This window comes from Diabrotica virgifera, chromosome 8 (genome assembly GCF_917563875.1).
Source record: "Diabrotica virgifera virgifera chromosome 8, PGI_DIABVI_V3a".
Classification (NCBI taxonomy): Eukaryota; Metazoa; Arthropoda; class Insecta; order Coleoptera; family Chrysomelidae; genus Diabrotica; species Diabrotica virgifera.
In genome coordinates, this window is record NC_065450.1 from 62,984,219 (window position 1) to 63,005,440 (window position 21,222).

At 33.1% G+C, this 21,222-nt stretch overlaps 1 protein-coding gene across 1 annotated transcript in view; it reads left to right on the forward strand.

Annotated features, from left to right (window-relative positions):
• The window catches only part of LOC126890167 (C-type lectin 37Da-like), a 34,372-nt gene extending 15,143 nt beyond the window's left edge, over nucleotides 1-19,229 (forward strand). Inside the window, exons 2-3 of the mRNA XM_050659020.1 lie at nucleotides 18,423-18,531; nucleotides 18,958-19,229. Coding sequence (XP_050514977.1) covers nucleotides 18,423-18,531; nucleotides 18,958-19,229 — 381 coding nt within the window. The remainder of the gene's footprint in view (nucleotides 1-18,422; nucleotides 18,532-18,957) is intronic.
• The last annotated feature ends 1,993 nt before the right edge of the window (nucleotides 19,230-21,222 follow it).

A 21,222-nucleotide genomic window follows, 5' to 3' on the forward strand; every position in this document is an offset into this window, starting at 1 on the left:
TTATAGATGCTAGAATATTCCACGGGGTGATGCGAACTTTGAGAAAAAACATTTTTCCCTTTTTAAATAGAAATTGAATAAAATTTCTGAGATCGGTAACTTTTGAATGGTATATACAATTTTCAAAATTACAATGGGATAAGACAGGGAGATTCCCTGAGTCCTCTGTTGTTCAACCTGATCATGGACGAAATAATAAAAAAAGTAAGAACAAAAAAAGAATACCAAATGGGAGAAAAACCACTTAAAATAATCTGCTATGCAGACGACGCAATACTAATCTCTCAAAGTGAAGATGATTTACAACGTATGCTGCACGAATTTAATATAACCGCTAGAAAATTTAACATGTAAATTTCCCTAAAAAAGACTAAATGCATGGTTATAACAGCAGATCTAATAAGGTGTAAATTAGAGCTGGAGGGTCAAATAATGGAACAAGTCATATATATATATATATATATATATATATATATATATATATATATATATATATATATATATAATCAAATTCCCTTCTACCTATTGGTGTCGGGATTACAATATTAACTTAGATATTGTGTACAAATTTACGCCACTGTCTTCTATTTTGTGCCAATACTTTTGCTTCTTTCCAGGATTTGCCTCTCTTTTGTAGAACTTTTTCAATAGCTTGGTCCCATGTTTCTCTTGGTCTTCCTCTCTTCCTCTTGATATTTACTTTCGCTTCCCAAATCATTTTTACCGGTCTTCTATGGTCTAGTCTTTGTAAATGTCCCCACCAGCTGATTTGTCTTTTTTCTATGAATTCTAAGATTGATTCCACCTCCAGATCCTCCCTTATCTGCTCATTTCTTACCCTGTCAAGTCTTGTAACTCCTCTCGCTCTTCTTAGGTACTTCATTTCTGTCGCTTGTATTCTGCTCTTCTGTCTCTCTGTTAATGTCCACGATTCACAACCGAAGGTGAGTATGGGTCTATATATTGCCTTAAAAACTTTCATTTTTGTACTTTGCGCTATTTCCTTTTTTCCTATAAAAGTTGTGTTCATTGCATAATATGAATTTATTGCTTTCTCTATACGTTTATCGATTTCTAAACCTTGTTGACCTGAATCTTCAATTTTTACACCCAGGTATTCGAAGCATTCAACTTGTTGTATATGTATACCATTCATCTGTATACTCACGTTTTCTTTAGTTTCTGCTACTACCATCACTTTTGTTTTTGTTAGGTTTAGTTTCATGCCACTTTCTTCTAATATTTCACTCCACGTTTGTAAGTTTTCTTGTAGGTCCTTTTCTTTTGTTGCCATTATAACGATGTCATCTGCAAAAGCACACTCTGATATTTCGATCGGTTGTAAGTTTTTGTATCCTACAAATAGGTGTTTTGTTCTCTGACTACATTTTTTAATTATTTCGTCCATAAACAACGTAAACAATGTTGGACTTAGTCCTCCTCCCTGTCTTAGACCATCTTTTGTTATAAAATTTTCTGACTTGAGGTTTCTAGTTATAACACAATTCGTCGTATTTTTATATAGACATTCAATATTTTTCCTTAGTTTGGTTGCTATTCCTCTTTGTTCTAGGAGCGACCATACTTTTTGCCTAGGAACAAGATCAAACGCTTTTTGTAAGTCGATAAACGCAAAATATGCTTTTCCTCTTCTGAGTTTCGTTTTCTCAATGATCTGTTTAATAGTGAAGATGTGATCTTGCACACTTCTTCCTTTTCTAAAGCCACTTTGAGTTTCTGCTAATGTTGTATCGATTATCTTTGTCAACTTTTCTTGTAATATTTGTTCGTACAGTTTCATCGCCGAGCATAAGAGCATTATGCCTCTATAGTTTTTGCATTCTTTTTTATCTCCAGATTTAAATATGGGTAGTATCAACGAGATCTTCCATTCTTCTGGTATTCTTTCAGCTTTCCATATCTTGTTTATTAATTGTAATAATATGTGTTGTCCTTGTACTCCCATATATTTGAGCATCTCAGTTGTTATTTTATCATGCCCTGGTGACTTTCCATTTTTCATTTTTGCCAATCCTTGTGTAAATTCTTCCCATGTTATTGCAGTGTCTTGCGTTTCTTCTATGGTTTCTCCGGTATTTGTCACGTTAATGGTATAATGTGGTGTTTCGTTTTCAGTTGATAATAGTTCTTGAAAATACCTTTTCCATCTTTCCATTATTTCTTCTTCCTGTGTCAAAATGTTTCCTGTTTCGTCTCTAATTGTCAATTGAACTGTATTTTTTCCCCTTCTTAATGTTTTCATGGTCTTATAAAACAGCTTTTGGTTACTTTTACTATCTGATTCTAGTTTTTCCCCGAATTGTTTCCAACTTTCTTCTTTTGCATCTTTTATCATATTTTTTACTATGTTTCGTTGTTCTTTATATTTTTCATACGTTTCAGTTGTTTTGTTTGATAGGTATATTTTCCATCGTCTTTTCTTTTCCTTTGTTTCTGATTTAATTTGTTCATTCCACCACGATGTCTGTTTCCTGTTGCTAGTTGTTCTACTTACGCCGCATGCCTCCTTGGATGCCTCAATAATAATTTCTTTTATACTATTCCATAACTGATCCACATCTGCATCTCTCATTATTAATAGCCTTTTTTCAATTTATCGATTTATTATTTCTTCATATTTAGTTCTCACTTTTCTTCTGTCAACTTGTAAGATCTTATTGATTCAAATTCTACTTTTCTTTCTTTATTTATTTTCCGCTCCTCGTTCTTCATAATTTGGTGTTTAATTTTTGTTACCACCAGATAGTGATCACTATTGATTTCTGCACCTCTTCGTACTTTGGTGTCGGTAATGTTTGCCCTATAGTCTTTTTCCACTATTACATAATCGATTATTGATTTTTCTCCTCTGCTTATAACTTCCCGTGTGTATTTGTGGATATTTTTATGTTCGAAGAGTGTGTTTGTTATTATTAGATTATGTAGTTGACAGTATTCAAGCAATCTCTTGCCGTTATTGTTCCTCGTATCTTCCCCATGTGTACCTATTACTGTGTTATATTTGTGATCTTGTTTACCAACTCTGCTGTTGAAGTCTCCAGCAATTAATATTCTTCCTTTGCATTCTTCTGTAATTCTCGTCAGTTCATCCCAAAATTTATCTTTTATTGCTGAATTCTCGTCTTCGCTTGGTCCGTATACGGCTAATATTATCCAGTTTTCTCCGTTTATGCCTGTTAGTTCTACTTTTAATATTCTTTCGTTAATTGCCTCCCACGTGTTTACACTATTTATTAGCTTTTCATGTATTATGCATCCTATTCCGGCTGCAGCTCTTTGTTTATTGCCCACTCCGCTATATATCATCAAATGACCTTTATTAAGTTTAATTTCGCCTTTGCCTTTTTTCTTTGTTTCCGATACTGTTAGTATATCTAGTTGTGCTTGTTCAAATTCCTCTATTAAATCCTGTTCTTTTCCGTAAATACTTCGAATATTCCATGTTCCAATTTTCCATGTGCTCGCTCTTCCTTTTATCATATTTCGTTTTCCTTTTCTTATGCTGGTCGTCTCCATGTTTCCGTCCTGTATATGTTCCACTAGTTTTTTGAATTATCATGAAGAGTATTCGTACTTTCAATCGTATTTTTCTTTTTATTTCATATAAATTTTTCGCCATTTATAATTAATTTCTGGTACCCAATTACTACCTTTTTGTTCTGGTTTCTTTTATCTTTTGCTATTTCTTGTAGGCTTTATTTTTTGGCTTTTGACGTGTCTTAGTTTGTGTTTATTTTTCATTACATCTGCTTTTTCTCGATTGTTCAGTTTTAGTACGCACATTGTTTCGTTTATTTTTGTCAATTTTTTCGCTTTAATAACAACTTGTAGCTTGTTTTCGACAAATTTTTCTATTTCTTCTTGCGCTTCTTCTTCATTGTCCCGTATTTTAAATCCACTTATAATTATGTTATTTTTCTTCTTGTATTTTTCGATGTTTTCGACTTTTTCTTCCAATTTTTCCAAATTTTCAACTTTCATCTTCAGTTCGTTAATTTCTTTCTTTAATTCTATATTTTCTTCTCTGAAAATTTTCAGTGTTTTTTTATATTCTTGAAAATCATTTTTAATTTCTTTCAGATCTTTACGCATTTCCGACGTCAAATTTGTTATTAATTTTTGATTTCGTCCCAGTCGCTCATCCTTATGTGGTTTGTATCACTCTGTATAAATATATCTGTGTGTGTATAACAATGTATTGTTGTTGTAAATAATAGAACTCTGACAGAGCGCAAAGCTACCCAACCCAATTCAACCTTGCGAAGGTCAAGAAGCTTATCCCTGTTAGCTTTTTCTGTTGTTTGTTTATCTTTCTTTATAACACTGTTTCACACAAATACGTATAAAGAATTATCTATTTATTTTATGCTAATTACAATCTAATGTTACCTGTAATTGTCTCAGTGAATGTAGTGTGGATGACTAAACTCGTACCGGCCCAATGTATGAACTTTGATACGGAGCGATCACACACACATGTACACACTATCACGGTTCAACCTAGACTCCATAGAACAAGTCATGGAGTTTAAATATCTAGGCATCACACTATGCAGCTACGGAAAGCTCGAAACAAAAGTGGAAGATCAGGTGAATAAAGCAAACAGAGCCGCAGGTTGCCTGAATGAAACAATATAGAGAAATAAAAACATCAGAAAAGAAGTGAAAGGCAGAATTTACAAAAGAGTCATCAGACCAATAATGACATACGCGGCAGAAACACAACCTGATACAGAAAGGACAAAACGAATGCTATAGAAACAGCAGAGATGAAAACATTGCGAAAAATCGATGGTAAGACGCTGTGGGATAGAGCTAGAAGTGCAGATATATGAAGGAGATGCAAGGTGGACAACATTAATAACTGGGTGAAACAGAGGTGTAACCAGGATGATCCTAAGGGGGAGTTACGTCTACTTGAAGGTCTCTGGGGGTATGGAATAATAATTGTGTTAAGCGTATAGAGCTCAAAGTACACCCAAAAGGGGGGTTATAACCCCCAAAACCACCCCCTGGTTACGCCTATGGGGTGAAAAGCAGAAGAGTAGAATGGAACGACCACATAAGCCGAATGACAACAAATAGAGTAGTAAGGACGGTCAGAGAGGGTTCCCCAATAGGAAGACGATCAGTGGGAAGACCACGAAAAAGGTGAAATGACAACTTACTGGAGGCACATTGAAAAACAGACAGAGTAATGTCTATATAAAAGGAAGAAGAAGAAGAAGAAGAAGAGAAGAATTTTCAAAATTAAACATGCTTTGGAAAGGTAATGTTCAGTACTAAAGGAAGCTGTAAAGTCGGACTTAAATTTTCTAAATTTTTGGGAGTTTTGGGGACGAGAACGAAAAACAGACTCTAAATGGGACGTAAAATCCACACCCTTGGACCAAAATGGATGGTTGACATATATCTCTTTTCCTATATTTTAAGATTGGATTTGGCCCAATTTTTTCAATTCAGTCACATTTAGAAAATCGAAAATTTCTTGTATAATATAGTGTCGCATGTACGGGAACAGCCGTTCTCTGGGATATAAAAAAATAATAAGCATCAAGGAGACCAAAGCGAACTATAAACAATTTTTCTCGGTTAGATCTACATAGATCAAACTGAAAATTTGTAGAAATACACCTTATAATATTTATAAGGACGTAACGTAGAGAACATTCCTTCTTCTTCTTCTTTCTCATAAACCTTAGTGCCCTTCAGGGCGTTGGATGTCGGGTTCCGCCTTGTAGAGAACATTCTAAAATTTTTAAAAAAATTTCCGAAATTTTCCCTCTTGTCGGAAAATCTTTTTGGAAAATTTTGTGTACAATTCTTTGTCATGCCCTTTTAAGTGTAGTACTTAGCGTGTGTACCAATTTTTAGCTAAATCGATTCAAAAGTAACCGAGAAACACTGTTTTAAATTTTTTTTTGATAATACCTCTTCGTCGATAGCCTAAAAGAATTAAGATTTCTGTTAGTTTGCCCCAACATTTTTGTCAGACAATTATATTTTTTGTTTAAGAATATAATTACTTGTAACCTACTACTTTTGTCGGAAAAATGGTTGTAAAGATAAGGGATGCACAAACCCAGCATAATTTGAAAGTATACTTTACTAATAAAAATAAATTTTTTGTCCGACTGTCGAGTTGCCCCAATATTTTTGTCCGACACTTCGATTTTTTGATTAAGAATATAATTACTTATAACCTACTAATGTTGTCGGAAAAATGGTTTTAAAGGTAAGGGTTGCACGAACCCAGTAAGGTTCAAAAGACAGTTTATTAATAAAAATTAAATTTTTTGTCCTACTTTGGATTTGACCCAATATTTTTGTCGGACACTTAGATTTTTTGATATGGAATATAACTACTTATAACCTGATACTTGTGTCGGAAATTCTTTTTTATTTCGAGAAAAAAAAATACAGAACGATGTTTGTCGTTGTTCAAGGAGTATATACACAAATTATCAGATCACAATTTTTCTAAAATTTTCCCTCTTGTCGGAAAATTTTTTAAGAAAATTTTGGGTTCCGATCTACGTCATACCCTTTTAAATGCTTTACTAAGAGTGTGTACCAATTTTCAGCTAAATCGATTCAAAAGTAACCGAGAAACACTGTTTTAAAAATTTTTTTTGATAATACCTCCTCGTCGATAGCCTAAAACAATTAAGTTTTCTGTTCGTTTGCCCCAACATTTTTGTCAGGCAATTATATTTTTTGTTTAAGAATATAATTACTTGTAACCTACTACTTTTGTCGGAAAAATGGTTGTAAAGGTAAGGGATGCACGAACCCAGCATAATTTGAAAGTATACTTTACTAATAAAAATAAATTTATTGTCCGACTGTCGAGTTGCCCCAATATTTTTGTCCGACACTTTGATTTTTTGATTAAGAATATAATTACTTATAACCTACTAATGTTGTCGGAAAAATGGTTTTAAAGGTAAGGGTTGCACGAACCCAGTAAGGTTCAAAAGACAGTTTATTAATAAAAATTAAATTTTTTGTCCTACTTTGGATTTGACCCAATATTTTTGTCGGACACTTAGATTTTTTGATTTGGAATATAACTACTTATAACCTGATACTTGTATCGGAAATTTTTTTTTATTTCGAGAAAAAAAACTACAGAACGATGTTTGTCGTTGTTCAAGGAGTATGTACACAAATTATCAGATCACAATTTTTCTAAAATTTTCCCTCTTGTCCGAAATTTTTTTGGGAAAATTTTGGGTACAGCTCTACGTCATACCCTTTTAAATGTTTTACTTAGTGTGTGTACCAATTTTCAGCTAAATCGATTCAAAAATAACCGAAAAAATCTGTGTTAAAATATTTTTGGATAATACCTCCTCGTCCATAGCCTAAAAGAATTAAGTTTCCTGTTCGTTTGCCCCAACATTTTTGTCAGAAAATTACATTTTTTGTTTAAGAGTATAATTACATTTATCCTACTGCTCTTGTCGGAAAAATGGTTGTAAAGATAAGGGATGCACGAATCCAGAATAGTTTAAAAGTATAGTTTATTAATAAAAATTAAATTTTTTGTCCGACTTTGGATGTGCCCCACTATTTATGTCGGGCACTTAGATTTTTTGATTTGGAATATAACTACTTATAACCTGATACATGTGCTGAAAATTTTTTTTTTAATTCGAGAAAAAAATACAGAACGATGTTTGTCGTTGTTCAAGGAGTATGTACACAAATTATCAGATCACAATTTTTCTAAAATTTTCCCTCTTGTCGGAAAATTTTTTAAGAAAATTTTTGGTTCCGATCTACGTCATACCCTTTTAAATGCTTTACTTAGTGTGTGTACCAATTTTCAGCTAAATCGATTCAAAAGTAACCGAGAAACACTGTTTTAAAAATTTTTTTTGATAATACCTCCTCGTCGATAGCCTAAAAGAATTAAGTTTTCTGTTCGTTTGCCCCAACATTTTTGTCAGACAATTATATTTTTTGTTTAAGAATATAATTACTTGTAACCTACTACTTTTGTCGGAAAAATGGTGGTACAGATAAGGGATGCACGAAGCCAGCATAATTTGAAAGTATACTTTACTAATAAAAATAAATTTTTTGTCCGACTGTCGAGTTGCCCCAATATTTTTGTCCGACACTTTGATTTTTTGATTAAGAATATAATTACTTATGACCTACTAATGTTGTCGGAAAAATGGTTTTAAAGGTAAGGGTTGCACGAACCCAGTAAGGTTTAAAAGACAGTTTATTAATAAAAATTAAATTTTTTGTCCGACTTTGGATTTGACCCAATATTTTTGTCGGACACTTAGATTTTTTGATATAGAATATAACTACTTATAACCTGATACTTGTGTCAGAAATTTTTTTTAATTGGAAAAAAAAACTACAGAACGATGTTTGTCGTTGTTCAAGGAGTATGTAAGCAAATATCAGATCACAATTTTTCAAAAATTTTCCCTCTTGTCGGAAAATTTTTTAAGAAAATTTTGGGTGCAGCTCTACGTCATACCCTTTTAAATGTTTTACTTAGTGTGTGCCAATTTTGAGCTAAATCGATTCAAAAATAACCGAGAAAACTCTTTTAAAATTTTTTAATATTACTTTCTCGTCGATAGCCTAAATGAATTAAGATTTCTGTTCGTTTGCCCCAAGATTTTTGTCAAAAAATTACATTTTTTGTTTAAGAATATAATTACTTGTAACTTACTAACTTTGTCGGAAAAATGGTTGTAAAGATAAGGGATACACGAACCCAGCATATTTTAAAAGTATAGTTTATCAATAAAAATTAAATTTTTTGTCTGACTTTGGATTTGCCCCAATATTTTTGTCGGACACTTAGATTTTTTGATTTGGAATATAACTACTTATAACCTGATACTTGTGTCGGAAATTTTTTTTATTTCGAGAAAAAAAACTACAGAACGATGTTTGTCGTTGTTCAAGGAGTATGTACGCAAATATCAGATCACAATTTTTCTAAAATTTTCCCTCTTGTCCGAAATTTTTTTGGGAAAATTTTGGGTACAGCGCTACGTCATACCCTTTTAAATGTTTTACTTAGTGTGTGTACCAATTTTCAGCTAAATCGATTCAAAAATAACCGAAAAAATCTGTTTTAAAATATTTTTGGATGATACCTCCTCGTCCATAGCCTAAAAGAATTAAGTTTCCTGTTCGTTTGCCCCAATATTTTTGTCAGACAATTACATTTTTTGTTTAAGAGTATAATTACTTGTATCCTACTACTTTTGTCGGAAAAATGTTTGTAAAGATAAGGGATGCACGAACCCAGAATAGTTTAAAAGTATAGTTTATTAATAAAAATTAAATTTTTTGTCCGACTTTGGATTTGCCCCACGATTTATGTCGGGCACTTAGATTTTTTGATTTGAAATATAACTACTTATAACCTGATACATGTGCTGAAAATTTTTTTTTAATTCGAGAAAAAAAATACAGAACGATGTTTGTCGTTGTTCAAGGAGTATGTACACAAATTATCAGATCACAATTTTTCTAAAATTTTCCCTCTTGTCGGAAAATTTTTTAAGAAAATTTTGGGTTCCGATCTGCGTCATACCCTTTTAAATGCTTTACTTAGTGAGTGTACCAATTTTCAGCTAAATCGATTCAAAAGTAACCGAGAAACACTGTTTTAAATTGTTTTTTGATAATACCTCCTCGTCGATAGCCTAAAAGAATTAAGTTTTCTGTTCGTTTGCCCCAACATTTTTGTCAGACAATTACATTTTTTGTTTAAGAATATAATTACTTGTAACCTACTACTTTTGTCGGAAAAATGGTTGTAAAGATAAGGGATGCACGAACCCAGCATAATTTGAAAGTATACTTTACTAATAAGAATAAATTTTTTGTCCGACTGTCGAGTTGCCCCAATATTTTTGTCCGACACTTTGATTTTTTGATTAAGAATATAATTACTTATAACCTACTAATGTTGTCGGAAAAATGGTTTTAAAGGTAAGGGTTGCACGAACCCAGAAAGGTTTAAAAGACAGTTTATTAATAAAAATTAAATTTTTTGTCCGACTTTGGATTTGACCCAATATTTTTGTCGGACACTTAGATTTTTTGATTTGGAATATAACTACTTATCCTGATACTTGTATCGGAAATTTTTTTTTATTTCCAGAAAAAAAACTACAGAACGATATTTGTCGTTGTTCAAGGAGTATGTACACAAATTATCAGATCACAATTTTTCTAAAATTTTCCCTCTTGTCGGAAAATTTTTTAAGAAAATTTTGGGTTCCGATCTGCGTCACACCCTTTTAAATGCTTTACTTAGTGTGTGTACCAATTTTCAGCTAAATCGATTCAAAAGTAACCGAGAAACACTGTTTTAAATTTTTTTTTTGATAATACCTCCTCGTCGATAGCCTAAAAGAATTAAGTTTTCTGTTCGTTTGCCCCAACATTTTTGTCAGACAATTACATTTTTTGTTTAAGAATATAATTACTTGTAACCTACTACTTTTGTCGGAAAAATGGTTGTAAAGATAAGGGATGCACGAACCCAGCATAATTTGAAAGTATACTTTACTAATAAAAATAAATTTTTTGTCCGACTGTCGAATTTCCCCAATATTTTTGTCCGACACTTTGATTTTTTGATTAAGAATATAATTACTTATAACCTACTAATGTTGTCGGAAAAATGGTTTTAAAGGTAAGGGTTGCACGAACCGTGAAAGGTTTAAAAGACAGTTTATTAATAAAAATTAAATTTTTTGTCCGACTTTGGATTTGACCCAATATTTTTGTCGGACACTTAGATTTTTTGATTTGGAATATAACTACTTATGACCTGATACTTGTGTCGGAAATTTTTTTTTATTTCGAGAAAAAAAACTACAGAACGATGTTTGTCGTTGTTCAAAGAGTATGTACGCAAATATTAGATCACAATTTTTCTAAAATTTTCCCTCTTGTCCGAAATTTTTTTGGGAAAATTTTGGGTACAGCTCTACGTCATACCCTTTTAAATGTTTTACTTAGTGTGTGTACCAATTTTCAGCTAAATCGATTCAAAAATAACCGAAAAATCTGTGTTAAAATATTTTTGGATAATACCTCCTCGTCCATAGCCTAAAAGAATTAAGTTTCCTGTTCGTTTGCCCCAACATTTTTGTCAGAAAATTACATTTTTTGTTTAAGAGTATAATTACTTTTATCCTACTGCTCTTGTCGGAAAAATGGTTGTAAAGATAAGGGATGCACGAACCCAGAATTGTTTAAAAGTATAGTTTATTAATAAAAATTAAATTTTTTGTCCGACTTTGGATGTGCCCCACTATTTATGTCGGGCACTTAGATTTTTTGATTTGGAATATAACTTTTTATAACCTGATACATGTGCTGAAATTTTTTTTTTTAATTCGAGAAAAAAATACAGAACGATGTTTGTCGTTGTTCAAGGAGTATGTACACAAATTATCAGATCACAATTTTTCTAAAATTTTCCCTCTTGTCGGAAAATTTTTTAAGAAAATTTTTGGTTCCGATCTACGTCATACCCTTTTAAATGCTTTACTTAGTGTGTGTACCAATTTTCAGCTAAATCGATTCAAAAGTAACCGAGAAACACTGTTTTAAAAATTTTTTTTGATAATACCTCCTCGTCGATAGCCTAAAAGAATTAAGTTTTCTGTTCGTTTGCCCCAACATTTTTGTCAGACAATTATATTTTTTGTTTAAGAATATAATTACTTGTAACCTACTACTTTTGTCGGAAAAATGGTTGTAAAGATAAGGGATGCACGAAGCCAACATAATTTGAAAGTATACTTTACTAATAAAAATAAATTTTTTGTCCGACTGTCGAGTTGCCCCAATATTTTTGTCCGACACTTTGATTTTTTGATTAAGAATATAATTACTTATGACCTACTAATGTTGTCGGAAAAAATGGTTTTAAAGGTAAGGGTTGCACGAACCCAGTAAGGTTTAAAAGACAGTTTATTAATAAAAATTAAATTTTTTGTCCGACTTTGGATTTGACCCAATATTTTTGTCGGACACTTAGATTTTTTGATATAGAATATAACTACTTATAACCTGATACTTGCGTCAGAAATTTTTTTTAATTGGAAAAAAAAACTACAGAACGATGTTTGTCGTTGTTCAAGGAGTATGTAAGCAAATATCAGATCACAATTTTTCAAAAATTTTCCCCCTTGTCGGAAAATTTTTTAAGAAAATTTTGGGTACAGCTCTACGTCATACCCTTTTAAATGTTTAACTTAGTGTGTGCCAATTTTGAGCTAAATCGATTCAAAAATAACCGAGAAAACTCTTTTAAAATTTTTTAATATTACTTTCTCGTCGATAGCCTAAATGAATTAAGTTTTCTGTTCGTTTGCCCCAAGATTTTTGTCAAAAAATTACATTTTTTGTTTAAGAATATAATTACTTGTAACTTACTAACTTTGTCGGAAAAATGGTTGTAAAGATAAGGGATACACGAACCCAGCATATTTTAAAAGTATAGTTTATCAATAAAAATTAAATTTCTTGTCTGACTTTGGATTTGCCCCAATATTTTTGTCGGACACTTAGATTTTTTGATTTGGAATATAACTACTTATAACCTGATACTTGTGTCGGAAGTTTTTTTTATTTCGAGAAAAAAAACTACAGAACGATGTTTGTCGTTGTTCAAGGAGTATGTACGCAAATATCAGATCACAATTTTTCTAAAATTTTCCCTCTTGTCCGAAATTTTTTTGGGAAAATTTTGGGTACAGCGCTACGTCATACCCTTTTAAATGTTTTACTTAGTGTGTGTACCAATTTTCAGCTAAATCGATTCAAAAATAACCGAAAAAATCTGTTTTAAAACATTTTTGGATAATACCTCCTCGTCCATAGCCTAAAATAATTAAGTTTCCTGTTCGTTTGCCCCAATATTTTTGTCAGACAATTACATTTTTTGTTTAAGAGTATAATTACTTGTATCCTACTACTTTTGTCGGAAAAATGGTTGTAAAGATAAGGGATGTACGAACCCAGAATAATTTAAAAGTATAGTTTATTAATAAAAATTAAATTTTTTGTCCGACTTTGTATGTGCCCCACTATTTATGTCGGGCACTTAGATTTTTTGATTTGAAATATAACTACTTATAACCTGATACATGTGCTGAAATTTTTTTTTTAATTTGAGAAAAAAAATACAGAACGATATATGTCGTTGTTCAAGGAGTATGTACACAAATTATCAGATCACAATTTTTCTAAAATTTTCCCTCTTGTCGGAAAATTTTTTAAGAAAATTTTGGGTTCCGATCTGCGTCATACCCTTTTAAATGCTTTACTTAGTGTGTGTACCAATTTTGAGCTAAATCGATTCAAAAGTAACCGAGAAACACTGTTTTAAATTTTTTTTTTGATAATACCTCCTCGTCGATAGCCTAAAAGAATTAAGTTTTCTGTTCGTTTGCCCCAACATTTTTGTCAGACAATTACATTTTTTGTTTAAGAATATAATTACTTTTAGCCTACTACTTTTGTCGGAAAAATGGTTGTAAAGATAAGGGATGCACGAACCCAGCATAATTTGAAAGTATACTTTACTAATAAAAATTAAATTTTTTGTCCGACTGTCGAGTTGCCCCAATATTTTTGTCCGACGCTTTGATTTTTTGGTTAAGAATATAATTACTCATAACCTACTAATGCTGTCGGAAAAATGGTCGTAAATAAAAAAATTTCAGGAAATTGACATCTTCGGCGCGTCCGACTGCGCATATGCCCCGTGAAAATTGTCCGACAAGGTTACCACATTATTGTAAAAAGGTTTTATGATAGATACCGTTAAAATTATCGATGTGGTAATAAATTTATTATTTTCATAAATTTGACATATTTAGCGTGTCCGACGCGTCATATGCCCCAATATTTTTGTCCGACAAAATTGTTTTCGTTGTTTATATGATAAAATCCATTGATTAAAATAGAATGACCAATGTGGTAATAAATTTTTTTCTTGCATAAAATTGACAATTTCGTCACCGCTTGACAGACAAACGCCCCACTACCATAATGCGCCAAGCTCAAAATTTGTCCGACTCCATCCAAATAACAAGTACAAAAAGTTTCAACGGTGTGGTCATAAATAATAATTGTATATGCGGGCCCAAGGCCTATATACGTGTGTGGTCAGTTCACACAACAGTTTAATAAACGTTGTCCAAGTAATGCTGTATAGTCTAAGAGCTGGGAGCGGATTTTGTGCGTGATAAGTAATATGGAAAAACTATACGGTGATATGTTGAATTAGTTGTGTACATGACTTTCACCAACAGCCGGAAACCAGAGTTGGGGCCGAGGGTAGTTGTAAGGGGTCAAAGCCGCGGATTTTATTATTTTTTTTATGACGCTCATGATCGAGATAGTGCACCAAAATTTGGGAATAAGTAGGTCATGACGTACCTAAGTAAAATCTCTAGGGGCTCAGCGCTGCGTGGCCGACAAAGGGGTGGGGGTAGGGGTGAATATAAAAAATATAAGGGGTTTTTTGCGACGTTCGTAATTGAGATAGTGCACCAAAATTTGGGTATAAGTAGACCATGACATAAATAATTAGAATCCCCAGAGCCGGAAACCAGAGTCGGGAAGGAAGGAAGTTATAAGGGGCCAAATTTCCGTTTGTTATTATTTTTTTTGTGACGCTCATGATCGAGATAGCGCGCCAAAATTTGGGAATAAGTAGGTCATGACGTAACTAAGTAAAATCTCCAGGAGTGGAACGCTGCGTGGCCGACAAAGGGGTAGGGCAGGGGTGAATTTAAAAAAATGTAAGGGGTCTTTTGCGACGTTTGTGATTGAGATAGTGCACCAAAATTTGGGAATTAGTAGACCATGACATAACTAAGTAATATCCCCAGAGGTGGAAACCAGAGTGGCGGACGAGGGTAGTTATAAGGGGTAAAAGTCGCGGTTTTTATTATTTTTTTTGTGGCGCTCATAATGGAGATAGTGCACCAAAATTTGGAAGTAAGTAGGTTATGACGTAACTAAGTAAAATCTTCAGGGGCGGAACGCTGCTTGGGGTACAAAGGGGTGGTAGGCAGGGATGAGTATAAAAATATATGGGGTTTTTTCTGCCGTTCGTGATCGAGATAGTGCACCAAAATTTGGCAATAAGTAGATCATGACATTACTAAGTAAAATCTCCAGGGGCGGAATACTGCGTGGGGGACAAATGTTGTGCCGGGTCACAAAAAAATAATACGCACTGCGACTTTGACCCCTTAAAACTACCCTCATCCCCAACTCTGGTTTCCGGCTCTGGAGCTTTTACTTAGCTAAGTCATGGTCTACTTATTCCCAAATTTTGGTGCACTATCTCAATCTAGCACGTCGCAAAAAACCCCTTATATTTTTTATATTCACACCTACCCCCACCCCTTTATCGGCCACGCAGCGTTCCATCCCTGGAGATTGTACTTAGTTACCTCATGACCTACTTATTCCCAAATTTTGGTGCACTGTCTCGATCATGAGCGTCACAAAAAAAATAATAAAAACTGCGATTTTGACCCCTTATAACTACCCTCATGCCCAACTCTGGTTTCCGGCTCTGAGCATTTTACTTAGTTATGTCATGGTCTACTTATTCCCACATTTTGGTGTACTCCCTCAATCACGAACGTCGCAAAAAAACCCCTTATATTTTTTCTATTCACCCCTGCCCCACCCCTTTGTCAGCCACGCAGCGTGCCACCGCTGGAGATTTTACTTAGTTACGTCATGACCTACTTATTCCCAAATTTGGTGCACTCTCTCGATCATGAGCGTCACAAAAAAAAATAATAAAACGGCGACTTTGACCCCTTATAACTACCCTCATCCCCAACTCTGGTTTCCGGCTCTGGAGATTTTACTTATTAATGTCATTATCTGCTTATTCCCAAATTTTGGTCCACTATTTCAATCAGGAACGTCGCAAAAAACCCTTTATATTTTTTATATTCACCCCTACCCCCACCCCTTTGTCGGCCACGCAGCGTTCCGCCCCTAGAGGTTTTACTTAGTTACGTCATGACCTACATATTCCCAAATTTTGGTGCACTATCTCGATCATGAGCGTCATAAAAAAATAATAAAATCCGCGAATTTGACCCCTTATAACTACCCTCGGCCCCAACTCTGGTTTCCGGCCGTTGGTGAAATTCATGTACACAACTGATTCAACATATCGCCGTATAGTTTTTCCATATTACTTATCACGCACAAAATCCGCTTCTATCTCTCCGACTAGTAATTTGGAAAGTTGTTCAAAATTACAGCATTAGAACGTTTATTAAACCGTTGCGTTGTGTGAATTGATCACACACGTATTGCAGACGTGCACTATTAAGTCGGCTGATTCCGTATGAGCGAAAATAATGCCCCACGAGAAACACTTTCTTCTCTGTATTTAACACCATTTTTAACAATTAGGCATTAATAAGTAATTATTTAAAGATTACTCGACAGGTCTATGCTAGTTAATTTGAATATGACAGCGCGCACAAAAATACATCTGTGTTTCAATTTCAGTATTGTTTATTTTGGGCAATACTGTATTTGCACAAAACTGTTGAAAATCGAGAGAAAATTCCGAATTTTCAATTGCCAATAACTTGAAAAGTATTGGGTTTTTGAAAAAACTTTATACAACATTTTTTGCTTAAAATTAGGTCTTCTATCAATATCTAAGGTTCTTTTGAAAAAAAAATTCCACCACCGAAAAGGGGTGGCAACCACCCCCAGGGTGAAACGTAGTTCGGGTCAATATCACTTTTGAAGTTAAGAGTAGGATAAGCCTAATTCCAAAATTTCATGTAAATCGGTTCATAGTCAACTATTTTTCTGAGCTAAAAGGCTTCAATGAGTGCACTAGAGTGGCTATTGCCCAATGACAACAAATTTGAGTAAAAATGAAGCAATATTTTCTTATTTATTCTTACTGTCGTGTGATATTCGTAAGATTATTTTTTAATACGTATATTATGGATATTTTCTTAAATCTGACAGTTGTCAAAACTAGGAAACTGGTTGCCATTAAACAAAAACAATCTACTTAAAAAAATTCTATCGGTAATTTTCTAGAGTAGATAATTATCAGTATAATTTTAATCTGATTGGACAGAATTAAACACGTGATAAAATATCTTACTGATTGGAAGATCAAATCATTAAAAAATAATCAGTTTCATTTGTATTTCTGTAACTTTCTATTGGTCAGAATCTCCTATGAATGAAATAATCGCACTAATTTCATAAAAACATGAACACAATAAGATAAATTTGAAATAAATTAGTAAATAATATCTAAATATTAGTTTATTGCATGTATATATTATAATGCCATATTACAAGATATTTTACTTTCCCGCACGCCGTGCGGGAAAATTTACTTTCACGCACGCAAAGTGCAACTTTCGGAAACGAAATGCGTGCGTGAAAGTGGCCCTTTTAGCACGGCCGTAGAAAAAATTAATTGTTAGCAATGCAAGTAATCAAAACCGATATAATTTGGCTTCAACTTTCAAATGCGGTAAGCAGAATTGCTGTTTTATTTTTTAATCAAAAGTTATTCGGGTTGAAAAATTTCACTTTTTCGATTTTTTGAAAGTTCAACCGCATTTATCTCGAAAACTATGCACCCTACGAAAAACTTGTAGCAACATTTTTTGCTTAGAATTACCCAAAAAATACAACAACAAAAATACTTTAATTATAACAATCTTATCAACATCCGGATCAACTGTTACACAAAAAATTCGTGTTTTACGGGTCAAAATACATAAAAAAATCTTGGGTAAGTCCATCTGAATAAAGGAGGCAGTTGTACCCCCCTGGCGACAGCACTAATTCATATTCATGTTATTCATATTCATATGTCATGATGGGAAGGATGCACCTCAAGTATTTGGGTATGTTGCCCTTAGTATCCAACTAACTTTTCCAAATCCTGTCCATGCTAGTCTGGCTGTCCTAGTAATTTCCGCACTTTGCTTCTCTTTGCCAAGTTTCAGGATTTGGCCTATGTAGATATTATATTCCTGGACTTATCTCACTGCCATTTATAGTCATAAGTCTGGAGTCATCTGCGTTTGTCATTATTTTTGTTTTTCTCACATTCATTTTTAAGAGGACGTATTGGGAGCAACCTGCGAGTTCCTCCATCAAAATTATTGGCAGTTCCTTGAATGAGCTCGCTATAATCACAATATCATCAGTGAATCTGAGGTTATTTAGCTTGTTGCTATTAACGTGAATGACATAGGTTGACCAATTTGTAGTTTTGGGCGTTTTCCAGAAGAATCCAAATATTAGATATAGCCAGGAAAGATTTCACATTAATTGTAATAGTCAAATGTTTTTTATTTAAGGCGAACTTTTATGCTGCTCACCACTTCTGTCGACAACAGGGAATGCAACTGCTAACTATTAATAGTGATGCTGAAAATCACAAAATTAGTGAGTTTGCCACACAGATAGGTAAGTTAAAATTTATTTTAAGAATTTTTTTCAAATAAGTTCTCACACGACCCCTATTCTCATTTAAAAAATCATCCATTACGTCATCAGGCCCAGATATAGGCCTTCACTAGTATGATAAAATATGACAAAAAAATTATAATTTAAAAATATAAATCGATCTGTCCGAGAATTTGGTCAAAATAATTTTAGTTGCAAAAAATTTAAATTTAGGCAAGCCTTTATGTCCTCACTGCCTAGAGATACATAAAAGATATTCCGGTCTAAGCCAAGTAAAGTAAAAATAAATGGATTTTTATTTGTGATTTTGATTTGGATATACACTTTTCGTATTATCTCTGCATCTAGGGTTTTAAACAGAGCTAACTAGAAGATAACATTATTTATTTTAACAATTATTGATAATTTATTATTTATTTATTTCAGGCCAAGGGGCCCAGAGGGAAGATTTCTGGACTTCTGGAACTGATTTAGCAAAGCCTAAATTTTTTATCTGGCTATCGAATGGCAATCCTTTCACATATCAACGTTGGTCTCCAGCGGAACCTACTGGACTTGGACGCAGAGATGGAAAGGATTATGTTGAAAACTGTGTGCAGCTGCAAAGGGATTCATCGTTGCATGATTTTTCCTGGAATGACCGATATTGTCTTGATGAAATGAATTTCATTTGTGAGAAATATGATAATAACTGCTAAAAAATAAAGACTGTTTGATATTCTTTATTTTTTCATCTTACGCTCCACACAAAACGTCAAAGCTACTCACAGCTATTACTTTATCAATTCCCTTCAATTTTTTTCTCACTTAATATACAGGGTGTAACAAAAATACAGCTCATACATTTAATCACATATTTTGGGACCAAAAATAGTTCGATTGAACCTAACTTACCTTAGTACAAATGTGCACATTAAAAAAGTTACAGCCCTTTAAAGTTACAAAATGAAAATCGATTTTTTCCAATATATCGAAAAGTATTAGCTATTTTTTATTGAAAATTGACATGTGGCAATATTATGGTAGTAGTATCCTAAGAAAAAATTATAATAAAATTTGGACACCCCTTAAAAATTTTATGGGGGTTTTGTTCCTTTAAACCCCCCCAAACTTTTGTGTACGTTCCAATTGAATTATTATTGTAGTACCATTAGTGAAACACAATGTTTTAAAAACTTTTTTTTCCTCCTAGTGCGGTTTCGAAAAGTCAGTTTTTATCGAGATATTTTGAATATTTGTATAATCCACCACATATTTGTACAATATGGTTAAGTACGATTATGGAGACTTTGTAATAATATGAAAATTTATTTATGATTTACATTTTTAGGTATATTTAGAATCATATTAAAAAGGAGCCACATCTCGATAAAAGGTGCCTAAAAAATATAAAGAGCCAAAAAAGTTTTAAAAACACTGTGTTTAACTAATGGTACCGCAGTAATAGTTTAATTGAAACGTACACAAACATTTGGGGGGTTTAAAGGCACAGACCCTCCATAATTGTTTTATGTAAACATATTAAAAAAGAAGCCGCATCTCTATAAAAACTGCCTTATCGAAAAAATACTAGTAGGCAAAAAAGTTTTGAAAATATTGAATTTAACTAATGGTACCACAATAATATCTTAATTAACACGTACACAAAAGTTTGGGGGGTTTAAGGGAACAAAACCCCATAAAAATTTTAGGGGCTGCACAAATTTTACTATAATTTTTCTTTAAGATATTCCTGCCATAAGAATGCAGCATGTCAATTTTCAATAAAAATTCTCTAATAGTTTTCGATATATTCGAGAAAATCGATTTTCATTTTGTAAATTCAAAGGGCTGTAACGTTTTTATGTGCATATTTGTACTAATGTAAGTTAGGTTCATTCGAACTATTTTTGGTCCTAGAATATGTACTTTAATTTATGAGCTGTATTTTTGTTATAACCTGTATATTTCGCTCCTTCTAGTGGTTTTCCTCTTTTATCTCCAATTCTCCCAGAAATTACAGCAAACACACTGAGATACTTAATAAGGAATGACGAAATCGGAACAAAATGTATTGTACAGGGTATAAACGAGTAGACACTAAATAGAAATAAAAAAGGAATAGAACGCTCATATCAATAGAATGGCGTAGAATGAAACAAGTTCAGATGGCAAGTTCATCATACCAATAATGCGGTAGAAACACGACCTGATACAGAAAGGACAAAAAGAATGCCAGAAACAGCAGAGATGAAAACACCTCGAAAAATTTATGGTGAGACACTATGGGATAGAGCTAGAAGTACAGATATACGACAGAGATGCAAGGTGGACAACATTAATAACTGGTAGAAAAACAGAGGAGTAGAATGGAACGACCACATAAGCCGAATGACAACAAAAATAGAGTAGTAAGGACGGCGAGAGATGGTTCCCCAATAGGAAGACGATCAGTAAGAAGACTAAGAAAACAATGGAATGACAAATTACTGGAGGCACATTGAAAAACTGACACAGTCATGTCTACACAAAAAGTAGAAAAAGAAGAAATTCAGATAGCAAGGGACCAATCACCAAATGGTAGAAGTATCGGCCGACCGCGCAAAAGATGGAGTAACAAAGCGAAAATATTCCCGATCTATTTGAAAGTGGGGAAAATACAATTATTATTACTGAACTTATCACACAACTGTTTCTGCAAAAATCAGAAGG